A 17,010-nucleotide genomic window follows, 5' to 3' on the forward strand; every position below is an offset into this window, starting at 1 on the left:
ATGTGCGGAACGCCTGCCCAGCGTGCGATACAGGGCCGCACAATACGCTGCACCTGTTTAACTGTCCAGCCAAACCTACCCAACTCCGTCCAGAGCATCTATGGCTACAGCCCATAAAGGTAGCAGAATTCCTAAACCTGGACATTGAGGAAGAACCGGATTAGTCAGGAAACAAACGACGGAACATGTTAAAACTGCTACAACAACAACTGATACTTCCTAACTTTTTTTTTTTTTTGGGAAATTTATATTTTCTTCTCCAGAAATGTAGAAAATTTACATATTTTCCAATATATCACGCCGTTGTTTAGAACCACCACTCCATCCAAAATTTTTGACTAATTTTTCCCAATTTTAATTTAACTTCCAAATTCATCAGAATTTAATAAATCAATGGTGATAAAATATTTTTGTGTTTTTATAGGAATTGACTTCTGGGCCTGCATTGGGAAAGACCAATAGATCTTTCCATATTTCTCTAATTTCCACTTTTACATTTCATATTACTTCTATGCCTCACTTCTATTTTTCTTCATGCGTATATGCGTATTTATATGCCGAACAAAATCCCCACTAATTACATGTATAAATATATATAGCTACATGTGTGTCTATTTGTATATTCTTCCCTAATTAGAATTTGTTTATAGAAAATAACAACAAAACATAAATTTTATTTTTTATTCCCCACCCCAGGTGAATATCCTCGATGTGTTTACAACTCGTCTCAACACGGAGATTATACGGAGGGCAAAATCAATTATGGCCCGTGAATAAATGTGTAAACAAAAAAAGATAACAACAGATGGCCAACTCTACCCCTCCTCTACACTCTCCATCAACCTCCTCACCACTTCACTTTCTACAAAAAAAAAAAAAACAAATACCCCAAACATGGCTATGGCCAATAAAATTCTTGTTTACCCAGTTATCCAAATGGAGTACCTCCAACATTAGATCCTGTTCCGACGGTATCATCATCACCATTGGCATGTCACAGCAATTAATTGCGTACCACCAATGTCCCCACCTGTGGTGGAAATTTCTGCCGAAAAAATAGTCATGCACGGTAACAAAACCTGTTAACACGAAATTCCTTATCAGCCAGTCTGCGAGTTAGTCAGTCAAGTTATCAGGAAATGGTTTGTAAATCAAAAAAAAAAAAAAAGGTTATCACCTGTCCCCAGTGCTATGACTATCTCCATATTTATCAATGAGCCTGGGAAATTTTTCAAGATGTTCCATATTTACCCTTGAATGGAACCTTTGATATTCCTCCTCTGGAATTTGCCACGAATCAGTTTGAAACAAGTCGCCGGGATTATCGGTTCGCAGTCTCGCAAAAAAAAAACAAGTCACAACATGGGCTATTGGTCGGAGTTACGAGCCTGGCTATTTAAAGATCCTGCCAAAATTATCCGTTACCTTGTGTTGTTTGTGTGTTGTATTATTGTTATTGTCCAGGTAGGGCGGAGTTGTAAAAAAAGGAGGAGGATGATATATAATTGAAATACTCTGGTTTAAATTAATATGTTATGTGCGTGTTTTGTATCCTTCGTAGTTATATGAGTGCTTCTCGAAATTGGATAATCCGCCAATATCCACCCATTCGTATTATAATTTAAACGAAACCATTGAAATGCCAGCGGTGACCATATGTCGCGAACCGCCATATAAAGAGGAAGAATTAAAGGTAAGTGAACTTTAATGAAAAGATTTTAAATTAAAACCAGTATAGAAAGTCCTAAAGTCGGGCGGGGCCGATTTTATGATACCCTACACCACTTTACTAATTTAGTTGAGCTCCACTTAATAATTAAAAGTTTTTATGGGAGAATTCAATCATACACGCTACGATTATAATAGAATTTAAAATTCAAAGGACTAAATATGCCGAAGCATTTGTTGGTGCGAAATTAATTTGAAATCGGATAAAAATATATATGGGAGCTATATCCAAATCTGAACCGATCTCTATAAAATTTGGCAAAGATATTTCTGAGCTGTATTTGATATATTTCCCTGAATATCGTTGTTACGGAGTGCATATTACGGCTGTGGGTAACAAATACAATAAATCGGATGAACAATATATATGGGAGCTATAACTATATCTGAACCGATCTTCACCAAATTTGGCATACTACCTTCTAGACTAAATTCGGTGCCATATTCCATCCCATTTGGACAAATATTAGACGTCTGGTGCACAATAAATGGTAAATCGGACGAAGTTATATATGGGAGCTATATCCAAATCTGCACCGATCTCGATAAAATTAAGCAAAGGTATTTCTGAGCTGCATTTAATATATTTCCCCAAATATTGTTGTTACAGAGTGCATATTACGGCTTCGGAGGACAAAAATAACAAATCGGATGAACAATATATATGGGAGTTATAGCTATATCTGAACCGATTTCGATCAAATTTGGCATACTTATTTTCAGGCCTTATTTGGTTGTATGTGCAAAATTTCATACTATTCGGGCTGATATTACACGTTTGGTGCACAATAAAAGGCAAATCGGACGAAGATATATATGGGAGCTATATCTAAATTTTTACCGATTATCTCCAATTTCAATAGGGTTCGTCCTTGGGCCAAACAAATGTTGTTTGCAAAATTTCATCTCAATCGGATAATAAATGCGACCTGCATTTTGTTCACAAGAATACATGGACAGACGGACGGACGGACAGACGGACTGACATGCATAAATCAACTCAGAAAGTGATTCTATGCAGATCATCAAAAGGAACTATGGGTCTATCTCGTTTCCTTTTGCCTGTTACAAACAAATGCACAAAGACATAATACCCTGACCACCTTGTGGTGTAGGGTATAAATATAGCTTTTGAATCGGGGAGGTTCGGGGAAAAAGTGGACTAAAATGGACAATCTACGAAATTGATCTAAGTTTGATAGAAATACAAAAAAAAATTAAAATTATCAGTCGGTTTTGCCGTCCGATTTGTATACCCTCAGTCCATATCATGAACATTTGCGGGGCTAGAACCTGAAAATGTGGCTCGACATATCCCATATTTTTATTGGATTTATGGTTGAAAGAGATATTGTGATACGCGAAGTTTGAAGAGAATCGCTGACCTGTTACGAATAAAATGAGACATATATGAGTGTGAATGGTATTTAACATGTTGACCCGTTACGGGGGAGGTACCAGAAGGAATAGTCCGATCTATCCTATTTTCATACCAAACCTAGGGTTGTAAGAAATATTGAAGTCAATCGGACTCTTCTTTCACATTTTAGAAATGTTGCGATTGTTCAAAACGTTGACCCTTCCTGGGGGAGGTACCAAAAGGAGTAAACCTATATTGTAGATTTTAACACCAAAGATTGACAGAAATCTTATAATCTTTTCTCTTTCTATTATTTAAATTAGATTTTTAGAGAATGTTGACCTTTTGTGGGGAAGGTACTAGAAGGAGTGGACCGATACTGCCCATCTCTGAAATCGATCTAAGTTTAACAATAATATGAAAATGTATCACGTTTGAATTAAATCTGATATTACCTTATTGCGCACCACACAGGCAGACGGTCGGATACCCCTAGATCGACTCCAAATTTCCTGAAACGGATTTGGTCCAAAGAAATCTAGGGTTTAAATCCGTTATTTCGATGAGGCAGGTTTTGGCTGTATACCATCTGTAGTCATATGACTGAGGTTAAAAAAATCAAGCAGATGAGGCTCCGTGTTGATACAAAATGGAATTTACAATTTTTCAAAATGTAAATCCTCTTTTTGAGGAAGAAGAAGAGGAGGACCGAAATGGCTCATCAGAATTTATATTATTTTAGTGTGAAAAATCTAGTATTTTGACTAGACTTTCTACACCTTAAGTCCAGTGGCCATCAAATGTGCTTCAAAACTTTCGACGGAATTATTCGATTTGATCCAAATTTGGGGAAACTTAATATTAACATCAAATTTGAAAATGGGGAATGTGAAATACAATATCGGTACTTTCCCCACAAAACTGTCAACATTATCGGAACTTCAATAAAATCTGACATAAAATCACAGTTCTCTTTCATTATACCCTCAGCCAATAAACGTGCCTCATAGAAATAACGGTTTTAGACCTTAGGTCTCTTTGAACCAAATCCGTTTCAGGACATTTGAAGTCGATCTAGTGATGTCCACCCGTCCGTCTATCTCTCGAAGGGAGTATTCGATCTGATCCAAACTTGGTACATCGTTATTTTATTGTCAAAATTAGATCGAGATCGGAGATGACCAATATCGGTCCACTTCTTTTGGTACCTCCCCCACAAAATGTCAAGATATTCAAAGAAAATAATTTATTGCACAGAACGAGAAATGATAATACAATTTTGTTCCAACTTTGTGAATCTTAATATTTTCATCAGTGCTAGGTCAGGTGTGAAAATGGACAATATCGGTCCACTCCATCAAGTACCTCCTAAAAAATGTGATGTACGAGTCCGATTATCTTCAATTTGAATACATCATAATATTTTTATCAACCCAAGGTATGGTGTGAAGATGGAATATATCGGTCTACTGATGGTATCTTCCCCACAAAGGGTCACAATTTTGAATATTCATGAAGCTTATAAAACACGAAATTAACATCCGATTCCATTTAGACTAAGCACATCTTAATATTTCTATCAAAACAGGATCTGTTAGAAAGATTGTAGAGATTCGACCATTCCTTCTGGTACCTCCCTGACAAAGGGAAAAAGTTTTGAATAACCAACCACGCGGTTCTTTTCATATTTTACACATCCCATTATTTCTACTAACACAAGATCTGCTGTGAAGATGGGATATTTCGGTCCACTCCTTCTGGTACCACATACACAAAGGATAAAAATTTTGAATATCAACAAAGCTCATAAAATGTGATTGACACATCCCAATATTTCTATCAACACATGATCTGTTATAAAGATGGTAGAAATTGGACCATTTCTTCTGGAACCACACCCACATAGGGTTCAAAATGTATTAAAAAACAAAACGTTTAAAGAAAACGAAATAAGCATCCGACTTTCCTCAAATTTCACACATACAAACATTTTTGCTCACACAAGATCTCTTATGAAGATGATATATATTTGCGAACCCCTTCTGGCACCTCACCTACAAAGAGTCACAATTTCCAATACTTTTATCTGTCATAAATTGCGAAACAAGTCAGCGATTCTTTACAACTTCCTATATCTAATATTTCTCTCAACCCAAAACCTGAGATAAAGATGAAATTTATAATTTCGCATAAAATTTGATATAAATTTTCGGTTTTCTGGTAATTTTGTCCAAACCAATATTTTTATTAGTATTAGATGAGGTATGGAAATTAAGTGCACATGCACATTTTCTTGTGATATGTAAAGCACAAAAATATGTACTTTTGAGGATCTTCATAGAATCACTTTCTGAGTCGATTTCTTCTGTCCATGTATTTTTGTGAACAAAATGCTGGTCGCATTTATTATCCGATTGTGATGAAATTTTCCAAACAATATTTGTTCGGCCCAAGGACGAACCCTATTGAAATTGGTGAAAATCGGATCAGATTTGGATATAGCTCCCATATATCTTTAACCGATTTTGGGTTAATTGTGCATCAAAGAGCCAATATCAATCGAAATGACCTGAATTTCGGAACATCCAACCGAATTCATTCTAGAAGCAAGTAAATCAAATTTGGTTAAAAGCGGTTCAGATATAGCTTTGGCTCCCTTACATATATATGTTTCATCCGATTTGGTTTTTAAGTCCCTCACATTCGTAATATGCATTCGACAACAGTGATATTTGGAAATACCTTTGCCCAATTTTATCGTGATCGGCTAAATATAGTTAATCCGTTTTCAGGTTTATTGTGCAAATAATGACCAATATTAGTCAAATGGAGTGAATTTCGGGACGTACGTTTCCACTTTTGTGGAACTCAGTTCCGATATATATTTTTTAATATAATCCTTCTCATGCACTCTATAGCAATGTTATTTGATATAAAAGATTAAAACGTCTCCGTCAAATTTAGTGAAAATCGATTCAGAATTGGATATGGCTCTCATATATTAGTTTCCCCTAAACCAAATTTGTATTTTTGTAATTTGTAATTTGGTATTGAAAATGAGATACATTAGTCCCCATTTTGGTATAGTCGCCATACAACGGTAACTCTATATTTGTCTAAAAATTGATATTTGTAGGGTTGATGCTCCGGTGGCGGAAGATTGTGTGTATTGGTCCATGTTGTGTAGTGGTCCATGTATAAAAAGAAATTAGTAGGCTTCTGCCCAACCCTAAACTCTAGCCCCATGCAAAATTCGATTGGTCTATAATTGTGGCCTCTAGAGCAACGATTAAATTTTTTTTATGTTTTTGGTCCATTCCAATCCCTAAATATTTTACGGTTATCTCCCCTAACAATAGGCTTCTATTCTGATCCTAATCCCACCTCCATGGGGTCAGACGGATGGATAGCTAGATGGATTCAGCTAAGCGAGATAGAAAATTCCATACCTATGTGCAGGGCCATACATAATTTTTGCCCCAATCAAACTTATGTTACGCCCAACACATAGTGTTATAGGATATAAAAACAAAAACAACAAAAAAATTTCTCGACTTAAAAAGTCTCGTTTAAAAAATCCAAAACTTCTCGGAATTAAAAAAAATGTTTTTTAATGATTTTTATTTTTTAGAAATATTTTTCGGTTTTATTATAAAGGGGAATTAAGAAAAAATTAAAATATTTTTGAGAAGTTTTAACAAATATCAAAACCTATTTTTTTTCAATAAAAGCAAAAAAATGTCGGAAATATCATCAAATTTTAGAATATTTTTAGATTTGTGCGAATTAATCAGCTTTTGCACGAATTATGGCCTTCAAACGGCCAATGGAACCGTCACACGCTACCCGAATGTTGCTCTGCGGTATTTTGGCCCATTCCCGGGGAAGCGCTTGTTTGAGGTGATCGACACATTGGTATTTTTGGTGCCAACCTTGCTTCCAAAATACTCCAGACACAATAGTCCAACGGATTGGTATCCGGAGATTTTCGTGCGCTGGAAACGAAGCGAGGAACCTCATTTTGTAACCATTCTTGGGTGGCGCGTGCTGTCCATTGTGAGCTGGAAATGAAGCGAGGAACCTAATTTTGTAACCATTCTTGGGTGGCGCGTGCTGAGTCCTGTTGGAATATCCAAGGTCTGTGGCCAAATACACCCTCTAGAATATTTTGGCGATAATATTCGGCATTTATTCTGATGCCACGGTCGATTAATAAGAGCGGAGAGCGACCATCGCCTATTATGGCGGCCCACACCATCACCATGGCCGGCAATTGAGTTCTTGTGGCCAACCGAAGTTGCACATTTTCATCGGAGATCGGAGAAAGCCAAATTCGGCAGTTCACCACTTTCGGCAGTTCACAAAGCGAAGCAACTCTTTAGTTCTTTTGAGTCTATTTTCTTTCTGTTGAGGTGTGAGTTCTTGCACTTTTTGGAATTTCAATGGTTTTACCCCGAGCTCATTTTTCGATATTTACCGTATGGAATATTGTGATATGTTCAGCTCACCAGCCATTTTTCGGCCACTGCGAGTCGGGTCGCATTGGGGTCGATCAAGACGCTTCTTTACTTTTCGAACCATTTCTGCTGATGTTGCTGTTTTCTTTCGTTCACTTGCTTGGTCGCGGGCTACGTTACCAGTATCACGGTAACGAGCGATGGTACGAGACACGAAAGATTTATTCACATTTAAATGCTGGAGTGCTCTAACTACAGTCACTTGTGGGTTTCCAGCCAAATATAACGAAATCACTCTATCACCCTTCAATTCCATCACGAATAACTTAACTTAACTTAAACAATAGAATGAGCTGTCACTGGAATAATTTTAACAGCTGTCGGACGAGTGGCTTAGAAATGACAGCAGTCTGAAGTTGGTTGCAATTGTTTCATCTCTCCCTGTATAGACTAAAAATATGTTGGCAAAAAAAGGTTCCGGATGAAAAATTTAGGTAGAATATACAAGACCTCCAAAAAGAAGAATTTTGGAAAATTTTCCGTTGATTGTTTTTATGAGTCCTTAGTGTCCAATGAATTATTATTATTTTAAAATTACAAATCTCAAGTTTTTCTTTTTTATCCGAATTTTTTCATACATCTAGGAAATCTCTGGAAATACTTGCACTCATCCGAAATACAGTTCCTGCTGGAATTTCTATCCCTATGATGAAGTACCAATTTCGGAATTTTTCGTCAATTCAACATTCAATGAAACTGAAACGTTCTACAACAAACAGTATGGGTTGAGCTCATTGAAATCGAGTAAGTATCCCAGCAGTCCGCTGGCCATTACAATTTAATACCCATCCAAATGTATGCTATATTGTCAATAGGAAAAAATGACATAACAGTGGTTAATAGCATACAACTAGCATCCGAATCGGATGAGTCGTATTGCTATTACATTGTGAAACAAAATCCATGTTAGAATTAAAGAACAACACAAAATACAATAAAAACTGTCCATCGCACTTGCATCTGAATCGGATGCCTTTGTATTGTTTTGTAACTTTTTTTGTTTATTGTTGCAGCTGCTGTTGTACCGTTATTCATTTTTGATGCTTCTTTCTTTTTTGAAGCAAAATTTTATTCTGTGAAGTGTTTTTGAAATTGCAAGTAGTGAATTTTGAACAAAAGTTAATAAAATAAGAATATAGTAAGTGTTGTGTGTTAAATAAGTTAAATAAAATGTCAGGATTCAGTAGGAGTAATTTAAGACGACTAAAGGAAGTGGAAGCAGACAATTTAAAAAGAAATGCACAGTTGAGGACGGACTGTTTGGAAAACAATGATATTCTACAAAATGAGCAGATTCCATGCATTCCAAAATTGTAGAAGATTTTAGAAAATATGTAAGAATATTAAAAACTCTCCGTTATAATCCATTAATAATTTAAATTCTTTCAGGTAAGTATCATAAAAATTATAATTTCGCCAGATTAAAATTAATGACATTTCTATAATATTATCTTACAGCTATGATGGTACCCAAAATAAAAAGGCGTTTAAGGAATATAAATTTTAATCATGGCCATTTTCGGTAAGTTAAATTTTTTCTTACATATTTATTGAAATGTGATATTATATTACCTTAAAATGTAGTCCATTAGTCTATTCTATAGTATAACTGTTTAATATTAAAAAAATTGTTCTATATTTTCTATGCTTATTTCAGAAGCTGTCATATGTGAAGGATTCAATGAACAGGATTAGAAATTGTTTCAAATTCCCTAAGGCCAGACACTTCCGAACAATGTCCTACAATATAAAACTGGAAAAATATATTTTTTTTCCTTTAGTTTAAGCTTTATTTCTTCCCACGTCTTTTGAATAAGTTTTATGAATTTCGTTTTTATGCATTATTTCTAATTATAATAAGAATATTTTATTGTTGAAAACACTGTTAATAATACGAATATTTTAATAAAAGACAGCTGAAATTTAAGTTCCACAATCTAAAATGTTGATGGAATCGGACCCATCCAACCTTCGCTTACAATGTTGATAGATTTCGGACCCATCCAACATTCGCTTACGTTGTCGGTCGATTTCGGACCCATCCAACATTCGCTTACATTGTCGTTAGATTTCGGACTCGTCTGACGGCCTAGGCCATCTCTGTGTAAATGTAAGTAGAAATTGTATACAGGCTTTGGATGGGTCGCACCTACATTGTCATTGGTCTCAGATGGAAGATGTATGTGCTAAAAAATCCGCTGGGATTAAACGTCGATACACATCGCGAGAGAGAGAGAGAGAGAGAAAGAGAGACAGACATTTCTCTTAAATAGTTCAAAGATGCGTTTTTCTATATTTCCCTCTTTTATAATGATTTGACAAATATGATTTAATCTAATAAAGTAAAAATTGTAAATTAACTACAAAAATAGCTGAAAAACTATTAATTTTCCATATATCCAGGTCCCAGCAAAAGAGAGAATTTAAATCAACGCAAACGTACAGTGCATGAATAAAACTATGTTTTTATTTCAAATTTCTCCTCTTAACCAGATGTAGAGATTACCACCAGTACCCAATTCTATCGTGGCCGCTGCCATACCATTCGACCCAAGGTTGCTCTCAAGAGGGCAACAAAAACTTCCGGTTATTCGATAATGTTGCAACATCATGTTCCCAAGGCCGATGTCGATTTGGACAAGTATGAAGCGCGACCGGGTTGGCATCTCTATATTCACGATCCCAAGGAAAATTTCACCGAAGTCAGTATGAAGGCATCGGGACGTGTGGAATATGTTTTCGTCGATATCGATGAGGAAATTGAGATCAAGTTGCAGAGTCAATATTTTTCAAATATTCCAACAAAAAATCAATACTGCAATAAGGATGAGAGTTATAGTGAGTTGAAGGTAAGAGTTTTTAATTCTTCTTTGGAAAGAGAGAGATAAAATTCTCATGGGTAAATTGGTGTTGTTCGGACCTGTAACCCATATTAACTTGATATTTAGAAAATTAAATTAAATGCAAGATATTTTCAGTTCGTGTTAAGAATATTCTCTAAAGGACCCCCAGCAAACAGGATGTGGATTTTTCAGGAATAATTTATCGATGACCATCAGTAGACTAATTATGGGATTTTTTCAAGGATTATCTGAAATTTTGAGGAGTAGGTTTCCAAGGATTATCTGTGGCCAAAATCTGAGGGTTTTTAAGATAAGTTTACCGGAACCATTAGTGACCTTAACGAGGAGACTTAGGAATAACTTTCAAGGATTATCAGTGGCCTGACGTTGTCTGTTAAAACAAAAATTTTCAAAGGACTATTTATAGCCTTAACTTGGAGTTTATAAATACTTGTTTAAGGCCCATCGTTTATCTGAAAGTTGAATTTTCTGAAATTTTGTTATTCATGATCGTGATATCATCGTATAGGTAATTTAGGAATATTTTCTCAAGGGTAATTTAGGAATATTTTCTCAAGGGTCATCAATGGCCGTAACGTGGAGTATTTGGGAAATGTTTTCTAGTGGCCTAAATGTGAAGTCCTAGGAGTGTCCTTTAAGCACCATTTAAGATGTTATCATGGAAATCTAACACCCATTTCTTCAAGGTCTATCTGTTGCCTAATCGATATCAATGATCATCATGATCGTATAGGTAATTTAGGAATATTTTCTCAAGGGCCATCAATGGCCGTAACATGGAGTATTTGGGAAATGTTTTCTAGTGGCATTAGTGGCTAAATGTAAAGTCCTAGGAGTATCCTTTAAGTACCATTAAAGGCGTTATCATGGAAATCTAACACTCATTTCTTCAAGGCCTATGTGTGGCCTATAAATAGAGTTTTTAAGGATATCTAAAAAAACACCAGAGACCTAAACACAGAGAGGATTTTAAGGATATGTTTTAAGGACACTCATTAACATGCATATGGACTTTTGCGGATTTTTAAGTGCCTCGACATGGAGTATTTAGGAACATTTTTCAAGGAGCAACATAGAACAGAATAACGGGGCCTGAAGGAGTTTTTGATAAAAAATATACTTTCAAGGATCATCAGTGACCAATTTAAGGATATTTTGTTAGGGACCACCAGTCTCTGAACATGAATTTTTAAAACATATTTTTCATTGAATCATTCAAGAATTCAAAAACATGTGTTTAAGGACCATAAGTCCTGAATGTAAAGTTTTTTACAAAATATACCACGGTCTTTTAGAATTTTTTTAATATTTCCTTAAGGACTAAATTTGTTTTTTTTTTTATTTTTCGAGGAGTTTTTTCAAAATTTTTCAGAGACTAAACGTAGAATTTTTTTTGGAGTAAACGCGAACTTTTGCAGAAGTATTTTTTAAAAATAATTTTCTAAGGATCAAGAGTGGATGTCCTTAAAATTGTTTTTTAAGAATTAAAGGTGGGGGTCCTTGGAGAAATAATAGTGAATATTTGTAAAAATTCCACTTCACATCCTCGAAATACTAGTTTTTATACCCTCCACCATAGTATGGAGGGTATATTAAGTTTGTCATTCCGTTTGTAACACCTCGAAATATACATTTTAGACCCCACAAAGGATATATATTTTTTATCAGAATAAAACTCTATGTTGATTTAGCGATGTCCGTCCGTCTGTCCGTCTATTCGTCTGTTTGTCTGTTCATTTGTGGAAATCATTCTCGCTTCCGAACGAATTGAAGTTGATTGATAACATTTTGCTCAAATGTATGTTATGTCTGCGGAACTTTTGGTATTGAAAATGGGCCATGTAGGTCCATGGTATTGCACCCATATAACGGTACCTCCCGATATTCGGTATTTTGATGATTTTAGGGAAATTTTTCACCAGAATTGTTTCAAATTTGGTATTTGAAGTTCGTAATGGATACTACAGCCTATGAGAGAAAATTGTCTGTGCAGGTCCACGTCTTCGTATAGCCCCCATATAAAGGTACCTTACCGATATTCGGTATTTTGATGATTTTAGCGAATTTATTCATCGGAATTGTTTTAAATTTGGTATTTAAAGTTCGTAATGTATACTACAGCCTAAGACAGAAAATTGTCTTTGCAGGTCCATGTCTTCGTATAGCCCCCATATAAAGGTACCTTACCGATATTCGGTATTTTGATGATTTTAGCGAATTTATTCACCGGAATTGTTTCAAATTTGGTATTTAAAGTTCGTAATGGAGACTACAGCCTAAGACAGAAAATTGTCTGTGCAGGTTTCAGTCTTCGTATAGCCCCCATATAACGGTACCTCCCCATATTCGGTATTTGATGATTTTAGCGACATTATTCACCGAATTCTATTTAAAGCTTCGCATTTGAATATTGCAATGGCTTATGACACAAGTTGCCTATGCAGATCCACTTCATCGTATAGACCCTAATATAACGTCTACATTCGGTATTTTTAAGATTTTAACAGAATTTTTAACGGATTTTATTCTTATTTGTTTTTTGAAAATTGTTAAATTCCTTCCAAACGGTGGAGGGTATTCAAAGTTCTGCCCGGCCGAACTTACAACTTTTTTACTTGTTATTTTTGTAAAGGACCTAAAAAATTATTTTTCAAGGACCTCCACGTTTTTTAAGAATATTCTGCAAAATCTTTATGTGGATTTGTATACCCTCAGCCATATGGCTACAGAGGGTATATATCATTTGACACAGCCAAAATGTGTCCCTTAGAAATAACGGTATTAGAACCTTGATCTCTTTGTACAAAATCCGTTTCAGGACATTTTGGAGTCGATCTAGGGTTGTCCGTTCGTCTGTCTGGCTGGTTGATCCGCAAAATAACTCCAAACCAATTTGGTGTAAACTTAGTACATCGTAATATTATTATGAACTTAGATAGAATTCGGAGATGCATAATATCGGTTCACTCCTTCTGGTACCTCCCCCACAAAGGGTCAAAATTATGAATATCCATGAAGCTCATAAAACGCGAAAATAACACTCGATTTCATGCCCACATAGGGTTCAAAATTTTGAACTTTAACTTGTTTTGTTTCTTTTCTTTACCAGTGCGGCGAAAAATGCATCCTCCAGGCAGTTGGTGAATATGCAAATTGTTCAGGACCCTGGTTGGACAATGACATTAAAATGGAACCTTGCAACTCCTATAAATCGATAATGAAATTAATTGGAGAATATTCGAGGTAAGTTGAGGGGAAAGGATTGCCTTTTCCAAAATTTTCTTTTCACTTCAAAGTTACTTTTCTCATTTCAGGGTATATGAGAGCGACGATGATCCGGAATGTGATTGTGATCAACCATGTGAATCGAGAATATTTTCAACCTATATACAGAATAGGAAAAATTTCACCAAAAACGTTGAGCCAAGTAGCCAGATTTATATTTACTATACAACAAAGCTGATATCGGTAAGAGAAAATTCTGCCACGAAACAAGTTTTGCAGGAGTTAATACACAGTTGACTCATATACAGGATGAGATAAAAAAACTGCAACAAAGTCAAACGCCATGAGTTTTATATTTTTTTTAAATTTTATTGAATGAAAGCAAAAAAGGTCGGAAATAGCATCAAATTTTGGAATAAGTTTAGATTTGTTCGAATTGGTCACCTTTGGCACGAATTATGGCCTTCAAACGGCCAACGAAACCATCACACGCTGTCCGAATATTGCTCTGTGGTATTTTGGCCAATACCCGGCGAAACGCTTCCTTGAGGTGATCGACACTTTGGTATTTTTTAGTGCCAACCTTGGCTATCTGTTGGCCATTCTGAGCTGGAAATGAAGCGAGGAACCTCATTTTGTAACAATTCTTGGTTGACGCATGCTGAGTGCGATGTGGCTGGTGTTGGAGTCCTGTTGGAATGTCCAAGGTCTGCAGCCAAAAAATTTGCGGGCCCAAGGCTTTAATACGCCCTCCAGAATATTTTCGCCATTATATTCGATACTTATTCTGATCGATTGCTATGGCAGCCCACCCATCACCATGGCCGACGCTCGGCGCTTGAGTTCTGGTGGCCCACCGAAGGTGCACATTTTCAGCTGACCCCTTTGGCAAGTAAACACGATCATTTTGTTTGTTTACAAACTGCTGGATAACGAATGTTTTTCATCGGAGATCGGAGAAAACCAAATTCAGCAGTTCACCACTTTCGGCCAGGCGAAGCAACTCCTTAGCTCTTTTTCTCTATTTTCTTTCCTTTGCGACATAAGTTCTTGCACTTTTTGGAATTTCAATGGGTTTACCCTGAGCTCATTTTTCAATATTTGCCGAATGGAATATTGCGATATGTTCAGTTCACGAGCCATTTTTCGGCCACTGCGACGCGGGTTTCGATCAAGTCGCTTCTTTACTTTTCTTCTTCCTTTCACTTCCTTGACGTCGGGCTACGCTACCAGTATCACGGTAACGATGCGATGGTACGAGACACAAAAGATTTATTCACATTTAAATGCCGGATGCTCTAACGATTGCCGCTTCTGGTTCTCCAGCCAAATATAAAGAAATCACACTATCACGATTGAATTCCGTCACGAATAACTTATTTTCTGGAGAATTCTCACCAAAATGCTTTTGTACTCTTGTAAACAATAGAATGAGCTGTCACTGGAATAATTTTAACAGCTATCGGACCAGTGGCTTAGAAATGTCAGCAGTCTGAATTTTGGTTGAATTTTTTTTATCTCACCCTGTATGATCAGAAGCGGCTTTAATTTACATATATTTTTTCAATTAAATCTACCTTTATTCCATTTTATTTTTTTTTTCTTTAGATGATGGAGGAACGTCCCAGCTATGACACAACACAATTTATAGCCGATGTTGGTGGTTCCTTGGGTTTCCTGTTGGGCCTATCCGTTTTGGGTCTCATTGGCATATTGGAACATGTAGGTTGAGTTTTAACGATTTTTGATATTTCAGACTAAAAACTCCCCTATTTGATATTTTCCAGATAACTCTACTGCTGTGCGGCGGTGTCATCAAGAAAATGCAGAGAAGTCATGAAAAACGTACCAAAATGAATGAAGAGGTGGATAAGGGTTCGGAAAATAGTGATGCCACTGTCGATATTGCCACCATCTCCAAGGAGGGTCTTTGAAATTAATAAAAATAAATTATAATAAAAAAATTAATTAAAAAAAATAAATTTACAATTTTTTTAACCCTTAATTCTATTAAAGGCCAACAAAATATTGATTATTTTTATAGAGAACCTATGAAAGGATTTTCGAAATCATTTCGAAAAAAACTTCTGCGATTATTGTTCTCGACATTTCCACGTCCCTGACCCTGACTGGATTGTATTTTTAAAATAAATCCTCAAAAAAATATTTTCAATAGTCTCTCTAAAATCCTCTTTTAAAAATATTCTTTACAATTCAAAAAAAAATCTTAAAAAATATTTAAAATACAGGATGGATCCTTAAACTTACACATGAGTCTCCATGTGGAAATTTTAGAGAAATTTCAAAAAAAATCCACGTTTGAAGTTCTGGATATAGACCATAATAATATAAAATATTCCAAAATTAAAAACTATCAATCGGTTTTGCCGACAGATGTATACACTTAGCTAATATCCGTTTATTGAAATATTTAACAAGTAAAAAAGCTGTAAGTTCGGACGGGCCGAACGTTGAATACCCTCCATCATTTGGAACTAATTTGGCAATTCTCAAAAACAATAAAATCCGTTAAAAATTCTGTTAAAATCTTAAAAATTCCGAATGTAGCTGTTACATTAGGGTCTATACGACGACATGGACCTGCATAGGTAACTTTTGTCATAAGCCATTACAATATTTAAAAGCGAAAATTAAAAAAATCGTAATAATGTAGCTAAAATCATCAAAATACCGAATATCGGGAGGTACCTTTATATGGGGGCTATACGAAGACGTGGACCGGCAAAGACAATTTTCTGTCTCAGGCTGTAGTATCCATTACGAACTTCAAATAACAAATTTGAAAAAATTCCGGTAAATAATGTCGCTAAAATCATCAAAATACCGAATATCAGGAGATACCGTTATATGGGGGCTATACCAAGAAATGGACCTACACAGACAATTTTGTGTCATAGGCTGTAGCAGCCATTACGAACTTTAAATACACAATTTGAAAGAATTCCGGTAAATAATGTCGCTAAAATCATCAAAATACTGAATATGAGGGCTATACAAAACGTATCTGTCTTATGCTGTAGTACCTATTACGAACTTCAAAAACCAATTTTGAAACGATTCCGGTAAACAACGTCGCTAAAATCGTCAAAATGCCGCATATCGGGAGGTACCGTTATATGGGGGCTATACGAAGACGCGGACCTACCTGACCCATTTTCAATACCAAAAGTTCTGCAGACATAACATACATTTGAGTAAAATTTTATCAAACTTCTTCAATTCGTTCGGAAGCTAGAGTGATTTCTACAGACGGATAGACGGACGGACATCGCTAAATCGACATAGAATTTTATGC

General features: G+C 35.7%; 1 protein-coding gene and 1 long non-coding RNA gene across 2 annotated transcripts; both read left to right on the forward strand.

The window, feature by feature from the left end:
- Positions 1–1,192: 1,192 nt before the first annotated feature.
- LOC101899273 (acid-sensing ion channel 4-A) lies at positions 1,193–15,645 on the forward strand. The gene is made up of 8 exons (XM_005176274.3): positions 1,193–1,464; positions 1,562–1,693; positions 8,190–8,349; positions 10,099–10,454; positions 13,579–13,712; positions 13,784–13,937; positions 15,303–15,416; positions 15,482–15,645. The coding sequence occupies exons 1-8, from the start codon at positions 1,258–1,260 to the stop codon at positions 15,626–15,628; spliced, it is 1,404 nt and encodes a 467-aa protein (XP_005176331.2). The 5' UTR covers positions 1,193–1,257; the 3' UTR covers positions 15,629–15,645.
- On the forward strand, positions 8,419–9,430 carry LOC131803400 (uncharacterized). The gene is made up of 3 exons (XR_009342562.1): positions 8,419–8,994; positions 9,064–9,127; positions 9,263–9,430. It is a non-coding gene; the product is annotated as an uncharacterized LOC131803400 (long non-coding RNA).
- Positions 15,646–17,010: the final 1,365 nt, after the last annotated feature.

Source organism: Musca domestica, unplaced genomic scaffold, assembly GCF_030504385.1.
Source record: "Musca domestica strain aabys unplaced genomic scaffold, Musca_domestica.polishedcontigs.V.1.1 3, whole genome shotgun sequence".
NCBI lineage: Eukaryota > Metazoa > Arthropoda > Insecta > Diptera > Muscidae > Musca > Musca domestica.